General features: G+C 35.3%; 1 protein-coding gene across 1 annotated transcript in view; it reads right to left on the reverse strand.

The window, feature by feature from the left end:
• Fam81b (family with sequence similarity 81 member B) overlaps positions 1-24,491 on the reverse strand; it is a 61,990-nt gene that overhangs the window by 9,037 nt on the left and 28,462 nt on the right. Inside the window, exons 5-7 of the mRNA XM_076856022.2 lie at positions 22,702-22,820; positions 13,570-13,699; positions 11,026-11,132 (exon numbers count right to left, since the gene is read on the reverse strand). Coding sequence (XP_076712137.1) covers positions 11,026-11,132; positions 13,570-13,699; positions 22,702-22,820 — 356 coding nt within the window. The remainder of the gene's footprint in view (positions 1-11,025; positions 11,133-13,569; positions 13,700-22,701; positions 22,821-24,491) is intronic.

Raw genomic sequence — 24,491 nt, forward strand, 5'->3', positions numbered from 1 at the left:
AGGCAGAATAAATACCAGTCTTATGACTGGCATACATAAATAGACATAGCTCCAGTCTATATTAGTTTTACCAGTTCACTTTATGTACCCAAACCATTGTCCTGTACTCAACAATCTGTTGAATTAACATTTTTAGAAGATGTGAAGATTTTAAATTCTTAAAAACTGTTTTTGCTAGCAGGCTCTTAAGAATTCAGATAGTGGGGCTGGAGTTGTGGCTCAGTGGTTGAGCACTCAACTAGCATATATGAGGCCCTGGGTTTGATTCTCAGCACTACATAAAAATAAATAAATAAAATAAAGGTATTGTGACCAACTGCAACTAAAATATATATATATATATATATATATATATATATATATATATATATATAATTTAGATAGTGACTTTGACTACTATCTAATGTAAAAGTATGGATTAAAAAAATTGTCTTTGTTGAATTGTTATACATAGAAGATATTTTCATTTTTGGTAACTATATTTGAAAAAGTGCTTAAGATAGATCATGTGCTATATTTCTCTGGAGATTGAGTTTAAGGTTTTCAATTGATGTGAGAATCAAGAAGTTAATCCTAAGAAATAGTTTTTCTACTGAGTTCACCCATATAGTAGAACTCAAACTAATTTCTTCTAAATGTTCTGTGATTTCTAATTAGTGACACTAATTAAAAAGCAATTCCAACTCTACTTTATAGGAAGACTTTCTTCTTGGTCACTCCAAATTATACTTGAACTTAAATCCCAATACCTTCATAGCCTGTTTCCTGGTTGCCCAAGCAAATGTAATCTGCACAGTTCATCTATTAACAGGTGGGAATTGTGAGATAGAGGCATATGACTTGATAAAAACAACTTGAGCTTTGGAATTAGACTTTTTCTAGCAGTGTGACTTGGGCAGACTACTTAATCTCAATGATTGTAAATGTTATCCTCTTTTTTTCTTTCTTTCTTTCTTTCTTTTTTAAACCAGGGATTGAACTCAGGGGCACTCAAAAACTAAGCCATATCCCCAGCCATTTTTGTATTTTATTTAGATTCAGGGTCTCACTGAGTTGCTTAGCATCTCACCATTACTGATAATACCTTTGGGAATTTCAAAATACAACTTACGTATTTTAAGTGATCAAAAAATCATTCATTAAGGGCTGGGGTTGTGGCTCAGTGGTGGAGCTCTCAACTAGCATGTGTGAGGCACTGGGTTTGAGCCTCAGCACCACATAAATATATCAATAAAGGTATTGTGTCCATCTACAACTAAAAAACGATCATTCATTCATTAATCAGCTTCTATTTCTGTTTGTATGTGCTTGATGCTAAGGATACAAAGATGAGTGAGGCAGAGTCCTGCCTTGGATTGTTTTTAATTTCTACTATAGTAATGTTTTCAGAGTTGAGTGATAAGATTTGAGTCTATAGATTTGCTTCATTGACCATTTTCTTTTCTTATAAATCACTATCTGGTGGTGGTAGGATGCAAGATGGCGGGTCAGAAGGAGGCAACATTCTGTGTCACTCTGTGACCTGGGACTCAAGTAGTGAGAATACTGCTTCTCTGCGAGCAATATTCCTGCTTCTGTGCAGGAATCACGGCCACCATGCCAGTCCAGGGCTTCAGGCCTCAGTGTCAGAGTAAGTCTCTCAACTACTTGCCCATACAGGATTACCTGAATGGAACCATCAACACCGAGGCAGAACTTTCAACCACCCACCAGAACAGAAATCACCAAAGCTGCTTGCATGCAGGACCCCTGGCAACTTCCCACACACAGGAATTCTGGCCACCACTTCTGTGTGGACTCCCATCTACAAATGTGGGGCTCCACTGGTCACCACCATCTTAGGTCTCTGCAGCAGCAGAGATAGTCCCCTACATGCAGTCTCTGAAGTCAGCCAACAGCCACACACTGCAAGCCACAGAGCGCATCTCTGAACTCATCATCTAATGCCATTGCTTGGCTCCCCCCCACTCAACAGGACACCCCACTACTGAAAGCAGGCACCTCCATCTCGGGTCACCTTCATCACCATCTTCAGTGGGGGGCAACTCCCAGTTTGGAACTCTGGCAGGCCAGGTATCCAGTTTCTTATTAGCAAACATTTGTTTTTAGTGTGTATATTGTTCATACTGGGATCTGACAACACTGTCCTCCACCTCAAAGGATAGGTATTGGATCCCTACAGGGGCACTATAAGCCTATCGAGTGAAAACAGTAATGCCTCAGATCCACAGTGCTAGAAGGGAAGACACACAAGCAATATGAACAGACAAGGAAAGAAAGTGTCCCAAACAAATCAAGATACCACATTATTAGAATCCATGACCAGCACTGTAGAAGAAATTACAGAGAAGGAATATTCAGGATGTACATAATTAAAATGTTCTGCAAATTAAAGGATGATATAAGAGAGCAAATACAGGGAACAAAAGATCATTTTGACAAAAAGCTATATAAACAAATATAGGAAGCAAAAGCTTACTTCAACAGGAAGATAAAGGTTTAAAAAACAAACAGAAATCCTTTAAATGAAAAAAACAATAAATCAAATTAAAAGTTCAATGGAAAGCATCACCAACAGATTAGACAACTTGGAAGATAGGACCTTAGACAATGAAGATAAAATATATTATCTTGAAAAGAATGTAGACCACACAGTGAAAATGGTAAGAGCAGAACATTCAAGAATTATGGGATAAAATAAAAAGACCAAATTTAAGAGTTATAGGGACAGAGGAAGGAAGAGAGTTTCAAACCAAAGGAATGAGCAATCAATGAAATATCAGAAAATTTTTCAAATATGAAGAATGAATTGGAAAACCAAATTCAAGAGGCTTACAGGATGCCAAATGTACAAAATCACAACAGATCATCACCAAGGCACATTATAATGAAAATGCCTAACATACAAAATAAGAAGAAAATATTAAAAGTCATGAGAGAAAAAAAATCAGATTACATATGGGGGTAACCAATTAGATTATGTGTAGATTTTTTAACCCAGACCCTGAAAGCTAGAAGATCCTGGAACAACATATATCAAGCTCTGAAAGAAAGTGGATGCCAACCAAGAATCTTGTATCCAGAAAAATTAAGCTTTAGATTTTATGACAAAATAAGAACCTTCCATGATAGACAAAAGTTAAAAGAAATTACAACTAGTAAGCCTGCACTACAGAACATCCTCAGCAAAATATTCCATGAGGAGGACATTAAAAACAACAATGAAAATCAGTAAAGGAAGGTATTACACTAAAGGAAAAACTAATCAAAGGAGAAACCAAGTCAAGTTAAATACCAAAAATAAACAAAAATGGCTGGGAATACAAGTCATGTCTCAATAATAACCCTAAATGTTAATGGTCTAAATTCACCAATCAAAAGACATAGACCAGCAGATTGGATTTTAAAAAGACCCAACAATATGCTGCCTCCATAAGACTCATCACATAGAAAAAGACATCCACAGACTAAAGGTGAAAGAATGGGAAAAATCATACCAATCACATGGACTGCAGAAGTGAGCAGGGGTTTCCATCCTCATATCAAATAAAGTAGACTTCAAGTCAAAGTTAATCAAAAGGGATAAATAAAAATATTTTATACTGCTTAAGGGGAACATTCATTAACAAGACATAACAATAATAAATTTATATGCCCCAAACAATGGAGCATCTACATTCATCAAACGAACTCCTGTCAAATTCAAGGGTCAAACAGACCACAACACAATAATTCTGGATGACTTTAACATATCCCTTTCACCACTAGATAGATTGTCCAAACAAAAGCCAAACAAAGAAACTATATAACTCAATAATACAATCAATAATGTAGACTTAACTGACATATATAGAATATGTCATCCTTCAATGAACAAATACACTTTCTTCTCAGCAGCAATGGATTCTTCTCTAAAACAGACCATATATTATGCCACAAAGAAACTCTTAGCAAATATAAAAAAGTAGAGATACTACCCTTTATTCTATTAGATCATAATGGAATGAAATTATCAATGATAAAATAAAAAATAAAAGCTACTCCAACACCTGGAGACTAAATAATATGCTATTAAAAGAACAATAGGTTGCAAAAGATATCAAGAAGGATATTAAAAAATTCTTAGAGGTGAATGAGAATACAAATACAAAGTATTGAAATCTCTGGGATACTATGAAGGCAGTACTAAGAGGAAAGTTCATTGCATGGAGTTCATTCCTTAAAAGAAGAAATAGTCAACAATAAATGACTTAATCTTACATCTCAAGGCCCTAGAAAAAGAACAAATCAACACCAAAAGCAGTAGAAGGCAGGAAATAATTAAAATCAGAGCTGAAATCAATGAAATAGAAACAAAAGAAACATTTTTTAAAAATTGACAAAACAAAAAGTTGGTTCTTTGAAAGAATAAATAAAATTGACAGATCCTTAGCCATGCTAACAAAGAGAAGGAGAGAGAAAACTCAAATTACTAACATACATGATAAAAAAGTAAATATCACAACAGACACTACAGAAATACAGAAGATAATTAGAAATGATTTTGAAAACTTGTACTCTAATAAAATAGAAAATATTGAAGGCATTAACAAATTTCTAGAGTCATATGATTTGACTCTAGAAATATGACTTGCCCAAATCAAATCAGGATGATATACACAATTTAAACAAATCAATTTCAAGCAATGAAATAGAAAATGCCATCAGAAGCCTACCAAGTAAAGCCCAGGACCAGATGGATAGACAGCCAAGTTCTACAAGACCTTTGAAGAAGAACTAATGCCAATACTCTTCAATTTATTTTAGGAAATAGAAAAAAGGGAGCACTTCCAAATTCATTCTATGAGGCCAATATCATCCTGATTCCAAAACCAGGCACAGACACATCAAAGAAAGGAAACTTCAGACCAATATCTCTAATGAATATAGATGCAAAAATTCTCAATAAAATTCTGGCAAATAGAATACAAAAACATATCAAAAAGATCGTGCAACACAATCAAGTGGGGTTTATCCCAGGAATGCAAGGTTGGCTTAACATATGGAAATCAATAAATGTAATTCATCACATCAATAGATTTAAAGATAAGAATTATATAATCATCTCAATAGATGCAGAAAAAGCATTCAACAACACAGCACCAATTCATGTTCAAAACACAAGAAAAATCAGGGATAACAGGAACATATCTCAACATTGTAAAAGCTATCTATGCTAAGCCCCAGGCCAACATCATTTTAAATGGAGAAAAGTTGAAATCATTTCCTCTAAAAACTGAAACAAGACAGGGATACCCTCTTTCACCACTTCTATTTAACATAGTTCTTGAAACACTGGCCACAGCAATTAGAGAAATGAAAGAAATTAAAGAGACATACATAGGAAAAGAAAAACTCAAATTAGCATTATTTGCTGATGATATGATTCTATACCTAGAAGACCCAAAAAATTCCACCAGAAAACTTCTAGACCTAGTAAATGAATTCAGCAAACTAGCAGGATACAAAATCAAAACCTATAAATCAAATGTATTTCTGTATATCAGTGACAAATCCTCTGAAAGGGAAACAAGGAAAACTACCCCATTTACAATAGCCTAAAAAAAAAAAAACTTGGGAATCAACCTAACAAAAGAGGTGAAAGACCTTTACAATGAAAACTACAGAACACTAAAGAAAGAAATTAAAGACGAATTAGAAGATGGAAAGATCTCCCTTGTTTTTGGATAGGCAGAATTAATATTGTCAAAATGACTATACTACTAAAAGCATTATACAGATTGAATGCAATTCCAATCAAAATCCCAATGATATTCCTCATAGAAATAGAAAAAGTAGTCATGAAATTCATCTGGAAAAATAAGAGACCCAGAATAGCTTAAACAATCCTTAGTAATAAGAGTGAAGCAGGTGGCATCATTATACCAGACCTTAAACTATACTACAGTATAGCAATAGTAACAAAAACAGCATGGTATTGGCATCAAAACAGACTGGTAGACCAATGGTACAGAAAAGAGGACACAGAAACTAACACACAAAATTACAATTTTCTTATATTAAACAAAGGTGCCAAAAACATGCAATGGAGAAAAGATAGCATTTTTAACAAATGGTGCTGGGAAAACTGGAAATCCACAGGCAACAAGGTAAAATTAAAACCCTATTTTTCACCATGCACAAAACTCAACTCAAAGTTAATCAAGGACCTAGGAATTAAATTAGAGACCCTGCGTCTAACAGAAAAAAAAGTAGGCCCTAATCTCCATCATGTCACATTAGGCCCTTACTTCCTTAATAAGACTTCTATAGCACAAGAAATAAAATCAAGAATTAATAAATGGGATGGGACTGGGGATGTGGCTCAAGTGGTAGCGTGCTCACCTGGCATGTGCGGGGCACTGGGTTCGATCCTCAGCACCACATAAAAATAAAATAAAGATGCTGTGTCTGCTGAAAATAAATATTAAAAATAAATATTAAAATAAATATTAAATATTAAAAATTAAAAAATAAAAAATAAATATTAAAAATTCTCTCTCTTAAAAAAAGAATTAATAAATGGGATGGGTTTAAACTAAAAAGCAAAAGAAATAATCTGTGAGGTGAATAGAGAACCTACAGCATGGTAGCAATTTTTACCACAAGCACATCAGATAGAGCACTAATCTCTAGGATATATAAAGAACTCAAAAATCTAAACACTAAAAAACAAATAACCCAATCAATAAATGGGCCAAGGACACTCTCAGAAGGTGATATACAATCAATCAAGAAATATATGAAAAAATGTTCAACTTCTCTAGCAATTAGAGAAATGCATATCAAAACTACTCTTAAGATTTTATCTCACTCCAGTCAGAATGGCAGATATTACGAATACCAACAATAATAAGTGTTGGCGAGGATGTGGGGGAAAAGGCATTGCTGGTGGGACTGCAAAATGGTACAGCCAATGTGGAAAGCAGTATGGAGAATCCTTGGAAACCTGGGAATGGAATCACCATTTGACCCGGCTATCCCACTCCTCCGTCTATACTCAAAGGGCTTAAAAACAGCATACTATAGGGACACAGCCACATCAATGTTTATAGCAGCACAATTCACAATAGCTAAACTGTTAAATCAACATAATGCCCCACAGTAAATGAATGCAAAAGAAAATGCGGTATATAAACACAATGAATATTACTCAGCAACAGAAGTGAATAAAATCATGGCATTTGCAGATAAATGGATGGAGTTGGAGAATATAATGCTAAGTGAAGTTAGCCAATCTCAAAAAACAAATACTGAATGCTGTCTCTGATATAATAAGGCAGATTTATAGTGGGGTTAGGAGGGGGAGCATGGGAAGATTAGATGAACTGTAGATAGGGCAAAGTGGAGGGAGGGGAAGGGAGGGGGCAGGGTGTAAAAAAGATGGTGTAAGGAGATGGATATCATTACCCTAAGTACATGTATGAAGACACGAATGGTGTGAATATACTTTGTATACAACCAGAGATATGAAAAATCATGCTCTATATGTTTAATATGAATTGTAATGTATTGTACTATCATATATAAAAAATTAGAATAAAAAATTTTAAAAAATACCTATTCTACTAATGATAAACCCAGACTAATTCCCTCTCAAAATTGGGAGCCATCTCGCCACAAAAGCATGAAAAGCTAATTTTGGCTTTACTATAAATTACTGCAATTTCTAAACTTGCTTGGAATGCCTGCCTGTGCCTTGCACTCACTCATGCCTGGCTTTCCCTGACCACATAACCATCCTCTCTGAAGCTCTAATGACCCTCATAAATTCTGATGTCAGGGCCAGATAAAATATTAAATAGCCTTTGTTCTATGCTTGTCAAAATTTTGTTATCTGTAAGTTCTCAAACCCCCCTTTGTGTAACTTTCTGTGCTATAAAGCTGTGCTCCAAGACAGCTGCAGGGCTGTCTTTTGTTCCATGGTTTTTGTTGGGAGAGGCAGCCCTGCTGGTAGAAATTCTAAGCTTGCTTTAATTTGATTTCAATTGGAGTTGGTGATCTTTTCTTTGCATTATTGGTCTAACACTAAACAGTATCAGCAGTAGGAACTATCCAGGAAGTTATGGGCAGTTGCTGCCCCTGCCAAACCCTTATTAAAAGATGGCTGTATTTCATTATGGCCGAGACTCTTGATATATAAGCATTAAGTTGTTGACTTTAGGACAATTAGCTGGACATCTATGACTTTTAGAATGGGGGTCCTTAGAGGATTTCAGTGCACATCTTCTTTGTCCAGACCTAGTGATGGATGCCAAAGTTCCAGGAATTCCCCAGGAAACCCCCAGACATTATTGTGGCTTCTATGTAAAATATAAGTTTAGTTGACAATTAAACTAGAATTTGTCAAAGTTTCTAAATGAGAAAGTTGCTTATTTAAACTTAACTCTTAATGTTATTGAAATACTTTTATTGAAATTAATCTCTTTGTTCAGACAGTTCTTCCTTCAAAAAGAAAAGAAAAGCAAATTCTGTACCCAGTCTACTTTAATTTTAAATTCATATGTATCTTAAAATTCTAATATTAGTGGTTATTTATATATTTTTTAAAAAGTCATGGAACTACAACTATTGTTGTTCAAAGGCAACCTTGCTGAAATATAATATACCAGATTAAAACAGAAATGCTCTGTCTTAAAGAGCCCTACCTACCTTACTTTCCTTTTGTGTAAAATACATTTGTAACACATATCTCAGTCTAGGGATTAATATCTGTAATATAAAGGAATCCTACAAATTGATAAATAATGATTTTTTAAAAATCCCAATACAAAAATTTGACAAAGATAAGAATTGGCAGTTCACAGTAAAGAAAAGCAAAATAGTGAAGGGAATGCAAATTGAAATACACGGTATTTTTCACCTTTTAATTGACAAATACTAAAAAGAGAGCATATCTAGTATTGGTAAGAATGTATAGATGTATAAATGCACTTTCATACATTTCTGATAGAAATATAAATTACTATAATATTTTAAGAAAAAAGTTTATAAAAAATTAATAAATACATATATTATTTGACCTAGGAATCTTGCCTTTAGAAATAACATTTCCAGAATCTAAGAATATCTAAAGATAGACACATAATCATTATTTGGTTGTGATGAAATAATCTATTCAGCAATAAGATAAATGGTTGAATTATGGCACATTATAATACTCAGCTATGAAAAATAATGTTTGAATAATATTCACTGACCTCAAGAGGTATGCAGATAAAATGGAAAAATTGAGTAATTTACATAGAATTTATTTTATTTTGTTTATTTATTTTTTGTTGTGATGGGGATTAAACCCAGGGAGGGACTCACACATGTTAAACAAATGCTCTACCACTCATCCCAGTATTTATTTTTAAAACCATACTCTTGGGATGGAGATATATTTCAGTGGTAGAGCATTTGCCAACCCCATGTAAGGCCCTGAGTTCAATCCCCAGTACTGCAAAACAAAACAAATAAAAAAAAAATTGTATTCTCTCTCTCTCTCTCTCTCTCTCTCTCTCTCTCTATATATATATATATATATATATATATATATGTGTGTGTGTGTGTGTGTGTGTGTGTGTGTGTGTGTGTGAAGCAGTCAATCTTACATCTCAAACATTTCCCTTTTCCCTCTTTGATTTTAATTTTTTTTTGTTAATACTCTTTATTCTTTTAAATCCAGTCTCCAGACTCCCACTCTGGATTATAAGTCCCAGCTCTTCCATCTCTTCCCTAGGAAATTAGTTCTTGAACTGTACATATATAAATAGTTTACTTTTCTTCTTTTCCTTTGGATACTTTTCTTTGTCTTAATTTCAAACCAAAGGTATCTTGTCAAGCATCACAGAGGTATTTACTGGGAATTCTCACTGTGCTAGAATTCAAGACAAAGTGCTTTCAGAGTGTGAAGAAAGTAGGTATTGTATGTTTATTCAAGATATCTACCTATATGCATTTAGTGATAGCTAGTGTTTTTCATCATATTTTAGGACACACATATTTTATAACATGTCCAAAATCAAGTATATTAAAAATGATGGTGTGCTATAGCTTAATTGTTAGCTTCATGTCTTAACAATGGTGTGTCTTATCATTGAAGGGCACTTAGATTTAATAAAATACAGTGGAGATAGGGAGAAATGGAGAAAGCAGAGTATAATCAGAATACTGGATTTGACCAAAGCATTAAGCCCACAAGGTATGGGAAGCAAAGGAAAAAGAACAAGCATATCAGGACATTTAGGTAGCATCATTCAAGTGACTAGAATTTTATTTTGCCTGCACCAGAACCCCTGGACAATGGAGGTAAGGGAGACTTGAGAATGAGGGGCCAGTAAGTTTTTCAAATTCCACCCCTCTCTCTTGCACTCGTGCGCTCTCTCTCTCTCTCTCTCTCTCTCTCTCTCTCTCTCTCTCTCTCTCTCCTGCTGGAGGACAAACCCAGTGCCTCACACATGCTAGGCAAGCACTCTACCATTGAGCTACAATGGCAGCCCCAAGTGGGGAGGGGAGTAATTTGAACGTCTGCAGAGACTTTACTACTTTCTCTGCTGAGAGGGGGAAAATTCAGTTTAAGACATGATAAAAACTAGTTTTAAAAACAGGCAATGTAATGAAGTAAGTAGAGGATATTAGAAGAAAACTTAAATGAAAAGCTTGCAAATCAAAATTGCTTTGAAAAGTATCTGATAATCTTGGGTAATCAATTTATATTCAGCAGTGCTTTACATTGAGGCATTTAGTTAAATTACTCTATAGGAAGGGTCAGAGTGAATGTTGAGATACAAAGAAGTATGACAAAACTGATAATCATATTTCTTCTTTTATGCTTATTGTATAAGTTGCTTTAGGGTGGAATATTGTCTGCTTTGGTTTGCTACTTCATTTCTTAATCAGGTTCAAATTCCTGGGATAGGTTTTTATTTAATGCCAATGCTTTTAGTAGACAAAACTCTTTGGAATGCACTTAACAGAATTAAAAATCTTCCATTCACTTACTTGAATTCCAAAAGGTTCATTTCATGGCGATAATCTCCCTGGATCATCTTTAAATTTGAGGTTTGCTCAGAAGTGGAAGACTCTATCTTTCCTAAGAGCTGTATTACCTAATGAAAGTATAAGAGGGAGCTTTTTTGTGTATGAGAAAAGTCACCAGCACTTACATGAATTATATTTTATTCCTAAAGGAGCCAGCAAATAGACTTGAACTGAAAGCATGTTTGCATTTGAAAATTACTTTTTTCAAATGAGTATGATTCACAGTTATAGTCACACTATTTTCAAGAAAAGAATAATGGGAAGTGCTCCATTTGCTGTGCATAATATTCTTTTATATAATAGGCTAAATAATGATATTAAAAACACACTCTCGACATTAGTTTATTTATTAATTTGACACACTTTTTTTTTTTTACTTTCTGTCTTTCTGGTTCCAATGTAAGCAATTATATCCTTTCACCATTATAGCCTCAAGGCATATTAGGTGACTGGTTATAAATAGTCAACAAATATTTAGTGAATAATGTTTAAATACACAGTTGGGCTCTGAGGAAAACCCACGACAGACCAAATTCAGGCCCTCTGATCTCCAGCTAGTATTCTGACATGACCATAAAAGAATCACAAGTAAAATGACTTAGGGCATATAAAGATAGCGGTGGGGAAAAGGTTCTGTTCTGAAATTTATGAATAGGACGCCTTTCATATTGCTAGAAGCATTAGAGAAATCCTTTAGGTACAAGAACTGGATTAAAAAATAGATGCAGAATTGCAGCACAATGATTGTGTCTGAACTAATCGCTGTCAAGGAGAATGAAACAGCATTGACATCGTACAAGCAAACTTCAACTCCTGAAGAAAGTGGGCATTTGGTGTAATCAGTGTTCTCTTAGCAAAAAAAAAGAGGTGGATAATGAAAGAATTTGAAGAGATACATATTTCGTGGGCAAACAAGAGCACCTGAATGATTGTTTACTTTTAACAGGAATAAAGCAGAAATGTTGAAAATAAAATAACAGGCTAATACATATCGGGGAAAGAAAAGGGAAATAGGCAGAGCAATCATAATGTCAGATAAAATATTATTCAAGACAAAATATGTTAGAAAGTGGGACAGAGATGCCAATTTTTATAGGTAAAGGGCAAAATCCTCAGTGAAAAATAAAGAACTTTGGACCTTTTTTACTTTATATACTGAATTGGAAAACAATAACTTTTTAGGATAAACTAACACGTTATATAATAGTGATTTTTAATGCCTTTTTTGTTTCTTTACTGGGAAAATAAGTAAAATACTAATAAGGATGTAGGAATATAGGAAAAATATAAATTTTATTTAATAGATTTATTTATCAAACTATGTAGCTTTCGAATAGCCAACACTTTCCCAGTGCCTATGAGCATTTGCAGCAACTAAGCATGTGTGTGACTATAAAGAAAATTTCAAATTGTTCCAAAAGGAAGGAAAAACATAGGTCATTAGTCTAACTATGCTACTCTAAAACCAGAAATTAATAAGAAAAGTATATGAAAAGAAATAAAAATCCAGCCCCTTGAATAAAAAATATTCTTATAATTCTAGTGTTTATTTCATGTTTAACATGATATCTACTGCAAGGAACATAATTTGTTCAAGGGCCTAGACTGCTGTACCCAAAAAAGATCAGCATGTGTCCAGACCATTCTTTTGCACAGGCTGCTTCCAGGAACTTGATGAACCGCTCCTCTTGGCATTGCAGCTAAAGACCTTCTTCCTAGTCCCCCCCCCCCCCCCCCCCCCCCCCCCCCCCCCGGGCACAGGACCCAGACCTGCTTGCAGACTAGGTAGGGTTCTTCCAGTCTCATACAGCTCTTTTCCTCATAGATTTTCCCCTCAGTTAATCTCTTGTTCATCTAATTCCTTTATGGCATTGACTTCTCAAAGGCTTTGGACTAACACACATGTCAAAGAGTAAATCAACACTGCTATTACAGTTTATAGGAAACGATAATGGGCACAGACAAATCTATAAGTATAGGTAGTTGGTGCCCCTGGGTATTAAGGGTGAGTCAGAAAGTACAGATAATAAGTACAGATACTAAGCAGGGGCTTGTGAAGAGATGGCCTTTAAAATTCAGGCCAAAGGACTTTTGTATTTTTTATAAGAGACATAAACTATTGAAGGGTTTTAAACAGGGATATAACATGATCAACTCACATTAATGTTGGATCTTTAATAATAATAGCTTCCTTGGGAAATGCCTGTTTATAATCCCTGGCTCCAGTCTTTGAGGGGAAGCCAGAAAATAAGCAAACAATGTTAACAGTGGAATCAGGCAGTCTATGCTCACAACGAGCAGCAGTACTAGAATATAGGTGGCACTCATTAAATATTTGTTGACTGGACTGACTGTACGTATGCATGAGCTGTCAGATTATGCATTTTGGAAGAAAAGAGTTCTTTTTAAAAAATTACCACCTGTCTGGCCATTTTGATATGACATAATGAATGAGCTTACTTCAGGCAGTAACACAAAGCATGAGTCCCATCTCTTTCCAATTACCTTCATATCCAAGTTCTTGGAAACAGTTTCTAGGGCAGACAAGAGATCTTGAATTGATTTCTCCATTTGCCGGTACTCATTCCTGATGAAGTGTATATCTCCAGAAAGCTTCATGATGCTTGAGTCACATCTAGTGCCAACATGGAAATCTATGTGAGTTCAACAGTCTTATAACATTTTAAATACTATAAGATCTGTGCATTCATTTGCTGACAAAGGTTCTAAAATTCTTTGAATAACATTGGTAGATGTAGCAGTATGTATAGGAATCTCCTTTTTCATTTTTTTTCTTCCTGATGGGAGAGAAACCAGTTTTTAAAACTCTGGCCCAAACCCAGAGCACCAAATTGGTGTAAGGGAACATTGGAATAAATTGGGGAAATATTTATATTTTTAGCATTATATTAACTCATTCAAAGGACTTCTAACAGATTTTAATTTTGGAGGGATACACCATGCTGTCTGTGGTTAGGCAAAATTGATAAAATGTCCTCTTCTTTATCATGTTTTGAATCCACTTTGCTCCCTTTAATCCAAGTTTTGAGTCTACTTGGCACCCAGATTGCCTAGTTCTTCTCCTTTGGGTAGAAAAGGTGTCCCACCCAAACAAAAATCTTCTAATCCATTAAAACAAAAAAAGAAAGAAAAAGAAATTTTAAAAAATTTAAAAATCACCTTCTTAGCCCCAAACCTCCTGTTCCTTGAATGGTCTCAGCTAGCCTTTGTCTTTTATAGGGACAAAAATAATTCATATTAACATATGGATGAAGTTTTGGTCCATAGGTAGCACTTGATATATTAGGGAGGGACCTCTGGTGAGATGGAGCTGAGTTGAAGATTGATCATCTTCCCAGCATGTCAGGGAAGAAAACACAGAGCCCTAGCCTCCCCCTACCATTACTGAAGACCTCTCAGTTGGGAGAGAGCATTTTACATACTGCACTAGTGATCAGTTTCATTAAATGTTCCCTGAATTCATGACAGATAAAATGGAGAGCACTGAAGGACTGTGTCTTACATGTTTGAGTTATCAGGGAGCACTTTAACATTGTCATTTTATAAAATAACTTTTTCAATTGTCTTCAGATAGTATTAGGAACTACATTTTCATGTTGCCATGCTAAGGGCTACTAAGTTTGCATTGTGACCATTGATAATTTTGGGGAACCAGAAATGAATTTTTTTTAAAGATTTTTGGTGCCAAAGAATTGAACTAAAGGTGGTTTAAGAAGGTAATTTTGTCTGAACATGCCCTTGAAGGGATGGATACCAGATGACTGGTGGTAGGAGCAGAGGCTACCAGAGAAAATATTAGGAGTCAGTCTTGTCAAGAATAGAAGCAAGATGGTATGCATGCAAGTCATGCCCCAAAACCATTTTCCATGTTTGTCTATGGAAACTGTCATTGTCAGAATTATACCTCTAATGTTGATTAGTTGGAATGTCTTTATGTGAGTCCATATTAAAATCCCCCACAAATACATAGGAGTATTTGCTGCTACCACTGCTTCCTGCTACCTTCTTCTATCCCTCCCTCATTCTCTACCCCTAGGGACAGCTGGTCTGTGTATTGGAGGCCACTGATCTCCAATGTCAGATTTGTCTTTGATGTCAGATAAGCCAGACTTTGAGTCCTGGCTTTGCTACTTCCTAAGTTTGTGATCTGGGACAAGTTTCTTCTATGAGTTTCAGTTTTCCTCATCTGAAAAAAAAAAAAAAAAAAAAAAAAAAGGAGGGGGGATAGTGATGCTAAGATCACTACACACAGTTGTACAATTTGTCTACCATGCAACTCCAGAGGGTGTCAAACACCTGGGCAACAGTGGACATATGTCTCAAGAGTTCAACCTTCAGAACTTAAGTGGAGGTCCTGAGAAGCACTACTTAGTAAAGTTATTCAAGTAAGGTGGTGATAAATATAAAGCATGTGGCCAGTACCTAGGGCAGAGGGAACACCCACACAAGATTAGCAGCTATTATTTATTAGTCATCTTGGAAGCTGCCACCTATTCATTTTCACCTCCCCTGGCTTCCTCCACAAGCCCACCCATGCATGTTGAAGTGAAGGATTGTTAAGCAGCTTTTCAAACTGCATTCTATCTTCCAAAAGGAAGTCTCTACCTCCTCTTTCTTTAGAATGGTTTTATTGTTTCTGTTAAAATAGTAACATGCCCATTGTAAAAAAATTCATATAATACCAAAAAAGAAAGAAAGAAAGAAAGAAACAAAATCCTACTTCTCAGAAATAACATTGCTAATATTTAATATTTGGTCATTCTTTTTTAATATTTATTTTTTAGTTATAGGTGGACACAATATCTTTATCTTATATTGAACTCTGGATTGAACCCAGAGTCTCACACATGGTAGGCGAGTGCTCTACCTCTGAGCCACAACCCAAGCACCCCCACCCTGTCATTCTCTTAATAATAGGTGTGTGTGTGTGTGTGTGTGTGTGTGTGTGTATGCAGTCATCCTTTGGTTTCTATAGGGGAATGGTTCTAGAACAGCCCCCAGAACCCTGAAGATACCCAATCCACAGATTTTCGAGTTTCTTATATTAATGGTATCCTGCCAAATACCTTAAATAACTTTTATATTAGCTATAATAATAAATGCAATGTAAATGCTATGCAAATAGCCGTCATACTGTATTGTTTAGGGAATAATGACAAGAAAAATTCTTTATCTGTTCAGTACAATATGGAACGCTGGCTATGTATTTCTTCACTATGAGTGATATTTGTTTCTGAAATAAAGAAGCTATAAAAAGTTATTGTAGATTGGAATTGTTATTTTTTTACAATACCAACTCAACTTTAGATATTATCTGTTGACCATATGAGAAAAATGAAGGAAATAAATTTATATACTTGTTCTTCAACAGTTCTGTGAATAGTTTGCTATTTTTAAATGCTAAATTTTATGACACTTTTATTATGTTCTATAACCAGAATTCCTACAGTTATTGAATCTTTATTCTATATTTAGATCTATGTTTATTAGCAGTTCTTCTAAATTATGATTCTTTTTCTGAAATTCCTTTTTTAAAAAATTCCTCAGTTGGCCAGATTTTTTCATCCAGATTTCAAAAGAAAGGCTCAGTAATGTTAAAATCCTTAGGAAAATCTGTTCTTCTACACTTGAAAGGTAAATATGGTAGATGTTGTTTCATTCTTTTCTGGTGCTGATTGAAATATAGAAGTCTGAGGTGATTATACTTTCCCTTCTTTTGTGTGATTTGCTTTGTCTACCTAGATCCCCAGTGATTCTTTATCCTTGATGTTCAGTAACTTCAACCAAATTATCTTGGGTTAATTGTTCTTACATCAGTTTTTCCAAGGACACAGTTTTACCTTTTGATCTCTGTTTCCATTAAATTGTCTTCTTTTACATCCATGAAATTTTCTATGGTGTGTCAGTCATAAACATACTTATTCATATCCATTTTTATGTCAAAAGCATTTTCTTTATGTGGTTTGCTCATGCTTTTTATTTTCTGAATAACTCTTTATTATTTTTAGTTGTATTTATCCTGCTTAGGAGTTTCTAAAGTAGATTTAATCTCTAATATTTTCATTTTTTCCTTTTATCTTATCCCTGAGAAATTCCAATTTATCTATTTCCTTTTGTTACATGATACCCTCTTTTTTTTGGGGGGGGATCCTCTTATATCTCATTTTTTATACATTTTTTTTAGTTGTAAATAGACACAATACCTTTATTTAATTTATTTATTTTTTATGTGGTGCCAGGGATCAAACCCAGTGCCTCACACAAGCTAGGCAAGTACTCTACCACTAAGCCACAACCCTGGCCCTTATACCTCATTTTTAAAATTAACTTTTATCTTATCTAAGTAAAACATGCTTATAGTTTAAAAGTCAATAATATAAGGCAAAAAAAAACTATAGGAGTTGTTCCTTATCCAGTTTTATACTTCAGTTACCTGTAGTCAATCGTGGTTGAAAGTATTAAATGGGAAAGGGTGAGTACAGTACAATTAGGTATTGAGAGAGAATGAGAACACAGTTACATGACTTTTATTACAGTATATATGTTATAATTTATATTTATTAGTAGTTATTAGTGTTAATTTCTTATTATACCTAATTTACAAATTAAACTTTATCATAGGTATGTATATATAGGAAAAGAGTATTTGTAGGGTTTGGTACTATCTGCAATTCTAGGCATCTACTGGCAGTCTTCAAGATGAGGGGAGACTACTTTACCATGGTTCCTGACCTTTCCCTGCTTCTCTCAGTTCCTCTCCCTAGAGGCAATTGCCTGAAACCTTTTGAGATTTTTGTGATGTGAAATCAAGGTTCTCAGCTTATCCTACAGCTTTAAAGTTAGTTTTATGAAATCTGCTAAGGCAGTTTCCACATGTCCGCCTGCTTTCTCATTTCCAGGGCTTCTATGCTGATATCCCTTGTCCTTGTGGGGTTTATGTTTTAAAGAGAAAATCTTTTTACTGTAGATTTGGTGGGGGTTTTGGAAGGAGCCAAATTACTCACAATTGTTCATACAATCTTTTATCTCTTTTGCTCTTAATTTCTTTGAAACCAGGAGAATTTTTGTATGACCTCTTAACTTTTCTGGCCAATTCCTTTCATGAAGTACATTCATTCTTTGACCTGTGTTTTTGTCTGTCTGTGTATCTATCCATCCCAGACTGATCTGTCTGTCTGTTTATCTGGAGATGGTAGTGGAAGTGATTTTTATTTATGGGTAGATTCTGCCTATCACTATGACATCTGTGAATGTTTCTGGCTGCCTGCAGAAGATTGGTGGGTAGGTTTGGTGGAGGGGCAGAGACCAGGCTCTGTGGTATTTCCTTAGATCTGAGGGTGGGGGCACTTCTCTCAATTGTCCCCTGATAAGACAGACTGGAGAATCTCATATCAAATGTAAGTCATAGCTTTTCTGTTGTGACACTCTTGCCTCCTCTCCAGTTTCTCTCAGCTACGAGCTGGCTAGGAGGGAGTCCTAGAATAATGAAACAATAAAGAACACCCTTGGATTTGCTGCTAAAGCTCCCCAGCTATTCTGTTGACCTTATCTCTAAAGGACATTGCCTATCTCTTGACCCACCTAAGCCCCCAAATAGTATTGCTAAATTAAAATTATTTTGTGAGCTGAGGTTTGTGGCTCAGTGATAGAGTGCTTGTCACACAGGCGTGAGGCACTGGGTTTGATCCTCAGCACCACATAAAAAAAAAAAATAAACAAAATAAAGTTATTGTGTCCATCTACAACTGAAAATATTTTTTAAAACTTAAAAAAATTATTTGGCTTATGCCTTTCAGGATTATGACTCTTGATTTGGAAGAAATCTTTGTTTAACGTCTAAGAAGGACAGGGTCAGTCCAAACATCACAATATTTGGCAAGTGTGTTTTGTTTGTGGTTAATGGTTGTGACAAATTCCATTTTATGTTAAAGGAGATGTTTTTGTTTTCCTTTTATTTTTCACTGGAATTGAGATATCTCAAGAGAAGAAAATGGAGTTAAGTTTTTCTGTCCCCTTTAGCCAGAAGTATCCCTTATCTTTTAAAAGTTGCTGATATTTATAATATCATTGTTTCTTTAAAGGACATGAGTTTGCTTTTAATCACACATCAACCCAATTTATCACTTTTAAAAATGCAATCTTGCCTTGGAGTCTAAAGAGTCAAATGTGGCAAGCAACTTGGCCTCCTCTGACTTCTGCTGCAGATTGTAAGCCATAGCCATACCTATTCATCCATAGGGAAGTGACCTTTGCACACCTACTGTTTCCTTTTTTGCACTTGAGACTCATCTATCAAATAGAGGAGAAGGTGTCAAGAGTAAGCTGGGAAGCTTTAAGAATCTCATTTCATTGGAAGTACATGCTTTTAAACTACCACTATGTTTGGATGTGGGAAAAAAGTTATAAAATTCTAAGAACATTGTAGTTATTAAATATTGAGTCAGATTTATGAAGTGGCAAGGTGATTATTAGGAATTATGTTAAAATAATCAACTACATTTCACTTAATTTCAAAATGCTAATTGGTATTAAAGTCACTAGATGTGGAGAGCCAGTAATCAATATGCCTTAGCTTGTCCATTAGTCATTTTATCTGGCAAAAACACAGACAAGAAACAGGAGAGGAAGGATGAATTTAAGTCTCATGGCTTTCAGCCAGATTCGGTCTCAGATTTCCAAATAGATTTCAAAAATTTTCCATAAAAGGGGGACATTTCAAGGAAAACTAAGACCTTGTTCCAAAATCACTGCTTACAATTGAAGATGAAAATAAATAAGAAATTGGAGCAAGCTGGGTACAGTGGCCCACTCCTGTGGTCACAGCTACTTGGGAGGCTGAGGCAGGAGGATTGATTGAGCCCAGAAGTTTAGGGCAACATAGCAAGACCCTATTTCAAAAAATAAATAAATAAAAAAGAAATGAGCTGGGAATATAGAGCATCATGATAAGCATCATGCACAGTCCTTGGGTTCAATCTTCAACATTGCCCCACCCCCTGCCCAAAACAAAAGGAAGAAATAGAGCAGAGCAAAAAGAGTTGTATATCTCTTTTTGATGTAATCCTATTCATCTCTGGGTTGCTTTTAAATCCATTTGTTCTTTTGTATGCAAAATATGATTTATAAGAACAAAATACTAGGTTTGTAAATAATAGGTTTGACACTCATGGCGAGTGTCATCAGCACACACCAGATTGTACCAAATCTTGCTTCATTCACTGATGATTTTGTTTTTCTCTTTTGAAGTTCTGGGATTGAACTCAGGATCTCATGCTTGCTAGGTAAGTAATCTACCCCCCTAAGCTATATCCCCAGCCCACTATATTTCACTTAAAATGGATATTTGGTGTTTATCTTTTTTGCAAAAACCTATCTAAGAAGGGTTGTGGATTTGCTCATGTTTATTTCAGTATCTTGCTTCATAACTCACCCAAATACTATAAAAATTCTTATGTATCAAATATGAAATAATTGTATGTTTTTAACCCAAGTATTATAAAAATTTCTTTATATTGAACATTATATAGTTACATATAGTTTATTTATATATTTACAGAAAATATTAATACGATAATTTTGTTTGTATTGTCTCTGAGTTATCAGTTAGTTTTCTTTGATGACAGTTTTCCAACCCTGGCTATTATTACCTAAACTGTATCTTTATTTTTAAGAGGAAAGAAGTCATACTTCAGAACTACACTATGTTTCCCAAAGCCTCTATATCATAGTTATTGTAGGTCAAACAAAAGCCTGGGCCCTCCCCCAGCCTCTACACCTTTGAGCACCATGCCTTTTATGATTAATATCCCACAGTCTTCCCATGTGGTTCTAACCAAATACATAATCACCCCTTGACTCTCTTCCCATTTCCTTGTCAAAACTGTTCCTCATTTTATATTTCTGTTGAATAACATGAACATTCAACTGGTCCCCAAGACAGAAACCCTGGTAGCTATCCTGCACTCTTTTATCTTAACTCATCTTCCATGTTAATTCATGTACTAATCCTATAGATTCAATTTCCCAAATGCTCTGTTCTGGAACTTACGACCAGTGCCTGAGTTTAGCCCCTTGTCACCTCTCCCTTGGGTTGTCTCTGGTCTCATGCACCCCCGCCCCCAAGTCATCCCTTTACCTGAAATCCTCCCATGGCTATTTACAACCTTCTACATTGTGTTCAGACACTGGCCAACAGAGTCACTCATATTTCAACTTTGTGCCACTTCTTGAACTTTTTCTCCCATCTCTTCTTGAATCATACTCTCAAATCCCATACCCCAAATAGTCTTCTCCCAGCCTTTCAACATACCACAATAATCTTTGCCTTGATTCTTTTCCAAGTGTCTTTCCCACCCCTCCTGGTATAGCTAACTGCTACAAGTCCTTCACAACCCATCTCAAATATTACCTCATCTGAGAAGCCCCTCCTTTGTCTGTCTGGTTGGATATTCTCACAGCACCCCAGGTTTTCAGCATCGTGTTGCCCTATAGCTGACCTTCAAAACTTGTTCTGCCAGATAGACTGTGAGCAGGTAAAGAGAGCAGGTTGTGTTGCTGAAATTTAGTACAATGTCTGGCTTATAGTATTTAGGTTTTTTTTTTTTAATTGAATGGACAAATACCCTGGAGTAATGTTACTGTTCAAATGTGTCTCCTCCAAAATTCAGGTGTTGCCAACGTGAGAGTATTCATAAGGGAGGTATTTAAGAGATGAGTAGGCCCTGAGAGCTCCTGCCAGATCAGTGAGTCCCTTATAGAAGAGTCTTCACACAGCATTTGAAGAGTTTTCCATTTCACTAGTTTTCTCTGATGTGTGAGGAGACAGTGTCTCTCCCCTCTGGAGGATGCAGCCCTCACCAGACAACCGAAACTTCAGACTCCCTTGTTATGTTTCTCTACCTTCAGAACTGTGGGAAAATAAGTTTTGGTTTTTATAAATTACCCAGCTTCAGGTATTTTGTTATAACAGCATAAATAGGTTGAGAGAATTGACTTTGATGTCAATCACTGAATTCTCACTTGGTCTTTTATACTTCAGAGAAGATTAATAAGATGGAGGTGGGGGTATTTCAGGAGAGAGGAAAGAGTTTCTGGCAGAAGATGCAGAGATGGAGAGTATCAGTGGTAAGCCATTCACAAGTACTGCCAATGCTTAATGGATTTTTTTTCTGAATTTCTTACTATTAACTCTTGATTTGAAACTCTCATACAAAATCTGCTATTCAAAACTTCATCTGGTTGGCAGAAAATCTCTTTGATTAGACTGATAACTAGTCCTTGTATATTTTAAATGTTTTACTCATTAGAACCTGACAAGTGGATATTTATATGTGGTTATAGGCTGTGTATGGCTGTTGGCATTTGGGCAGTTGTGGGTTGTGAAGACAAGACTCCAGTCACTTCCAGTGAAACCAAACTGGATATTCTGTATAAGGGGTCTTGAATACAACCTTGGGTCTTTCAAAGTTCTAAAGACATTTTCTCAACTACTGTTTCATCAGTTTAGCTTAATATAAAGTCAATAACTTGTTATTTAAACTATGGAATTTATTTAGGGATGAGAATTCAATGGCTGAGAACTGATTGTTAATCATGAGTTAACATGTTGCTTCTCACCTGGCTACTCTTCCCCGAAGGTCTCCAACTCCTTGCAGGTGTTTGATGTTTAGATCCTGCACTGCGAAATTAGTTCCTGTGGTCACCTGATCTCGAGTTCTTATTTGGTCTTCTAAGACCTGAAATTTTGAGTTAAGATGGCAATTAATATTCCATCACACTTGGTAAGAAAACTTCATCTGAAGCAAATGGATTTTGTGGTTAGGCCCAGGTGGAAAGGGGTGCAAGAGGCTGGTCTCACAGAATTGATCTTGGTTCATCTGGAGGAGGCAGCTATGGTTTGATTGTAGCTGATTGTGGTCAGGTGAGAACAACATCTCACTAGTGTTTCAACAAAAGCTAGAAAATGAGACTTTATGTAAAAATCTCGATTTTAAAATATTGGCATGTTGTTAAAAATCTTTGAGCACTATATAGGCCAAACAGAACATGTTGATTGGTTTGATTTGGCCAGAAGTTGCCATTTGGCCATCATTAACATAAAAATTTCTCTCTCTCTCTCTCACACACACACACACACACACACACACACACACACAAAAACATACACACGATTTCAGTGTGGATGATCAGATTTAAAAAGAGGTTTTTATTCAAAGTGGCATCAGTCAGGTTCTTTTTGTTGTTGTTGTTTTGTTTTCTGGTGCTGGGGATTGAACCTGGGGCCTTGTGCATGCAAGGCAAGCACTCTGCCAACTGAGCTATGTTCCCAGCCCAGTCAGGTGCTTTATGGATTGAATCAGAACCACAATGAAGCTAACACAACTGACATAAGCCAATTGGAATCAAACCATTTCATATACATGGAGTGAAAGGGGTTTATTTTTTCAGATTTCTTGAGAACACAAAAGGTTTATGGCATATGTGCTTTCAGATTGTGTCGTTGAGTATTGTTAGTTATTTCTCTCAAGGTATTTTGGAAGTGAAGCTGTCTTTCCTATATTGCCAGATTGGTGGTCCTGAGAACAGTGGTTTTTATTTTTTGTACCTGTTTATGAATGTTAATTTTAAAATTGAAAAAAAATTGCCTATCTATAGAAAAAAAATACATTTTGTTGACATTCAAATTCCATTGTGAAGTGTTGACATCTACTTTTTAGTTGTTGTTGAGAAAAGAATGAGAGCATAGAATTTCAGAAAACAAACAAATTTGGATTTGGGGAAACATTTGAGTTTATTATATTTGACAAAGTTCTGAACTACACTTAAAATCATGTTTATGAATTATGCTAGGTAGAGTAGGATTTTTTATCAAATGTATTACAGGAATTTCAAAGGCCAAATACAGATCTTTCCCATTTTTAAATTGGCAGACTGAGAAAACCCAAGAGCAAATAGAGCCTAAGTTGAAGATATAGAAGTGTGAAAAACACTAGCTAGAGTTTGTTTTTTTGCCTTTTCTCATTTATATGTAGGTTTTTTAAATTAAAGAACAGTGATGAAGGTGAACTTGTTCTATGATAGAATGAAACATTTTGTATAAGAAGCAAATCAGTATAGTAAGGGCATGTTGCCAATAAGTTCAATGTAGTATAATAATGTCCTGTAATGCAATTGTGTCATGAAGACCGTGGTAAGTGTGAAAATACTATGCATGAGACTAACCAATCAGTAGGGGAGAAATTTTATAAATGGTGTGGGATCATTTAGGTATTTACCTCATGTCATATTGATATAGATTTTAGAAAAACTGAATAAAACTATAAATTGAAATTAAGCCATAAGAGGAGGCTGGAATGTAGCTCAATGGTGGGGCTCCTGCTTCACATGTGTTAGTCCCTGACTAGGTT

This window comes from Callospermophilus lateralis, chromosome 5 (genome assembly GCF_048772815.1).
Source record: "Callospermophilus lateralis isolate mCalLat2 chromosome 5, mCalLat2.hap1, whole genome shotgun sequence".
NCBI lineage: Eukaryota > Metazoa > Chordata > Mammalia > Rodentia > Sciuridae > Callospermophilus > Callospermophilus lateralis.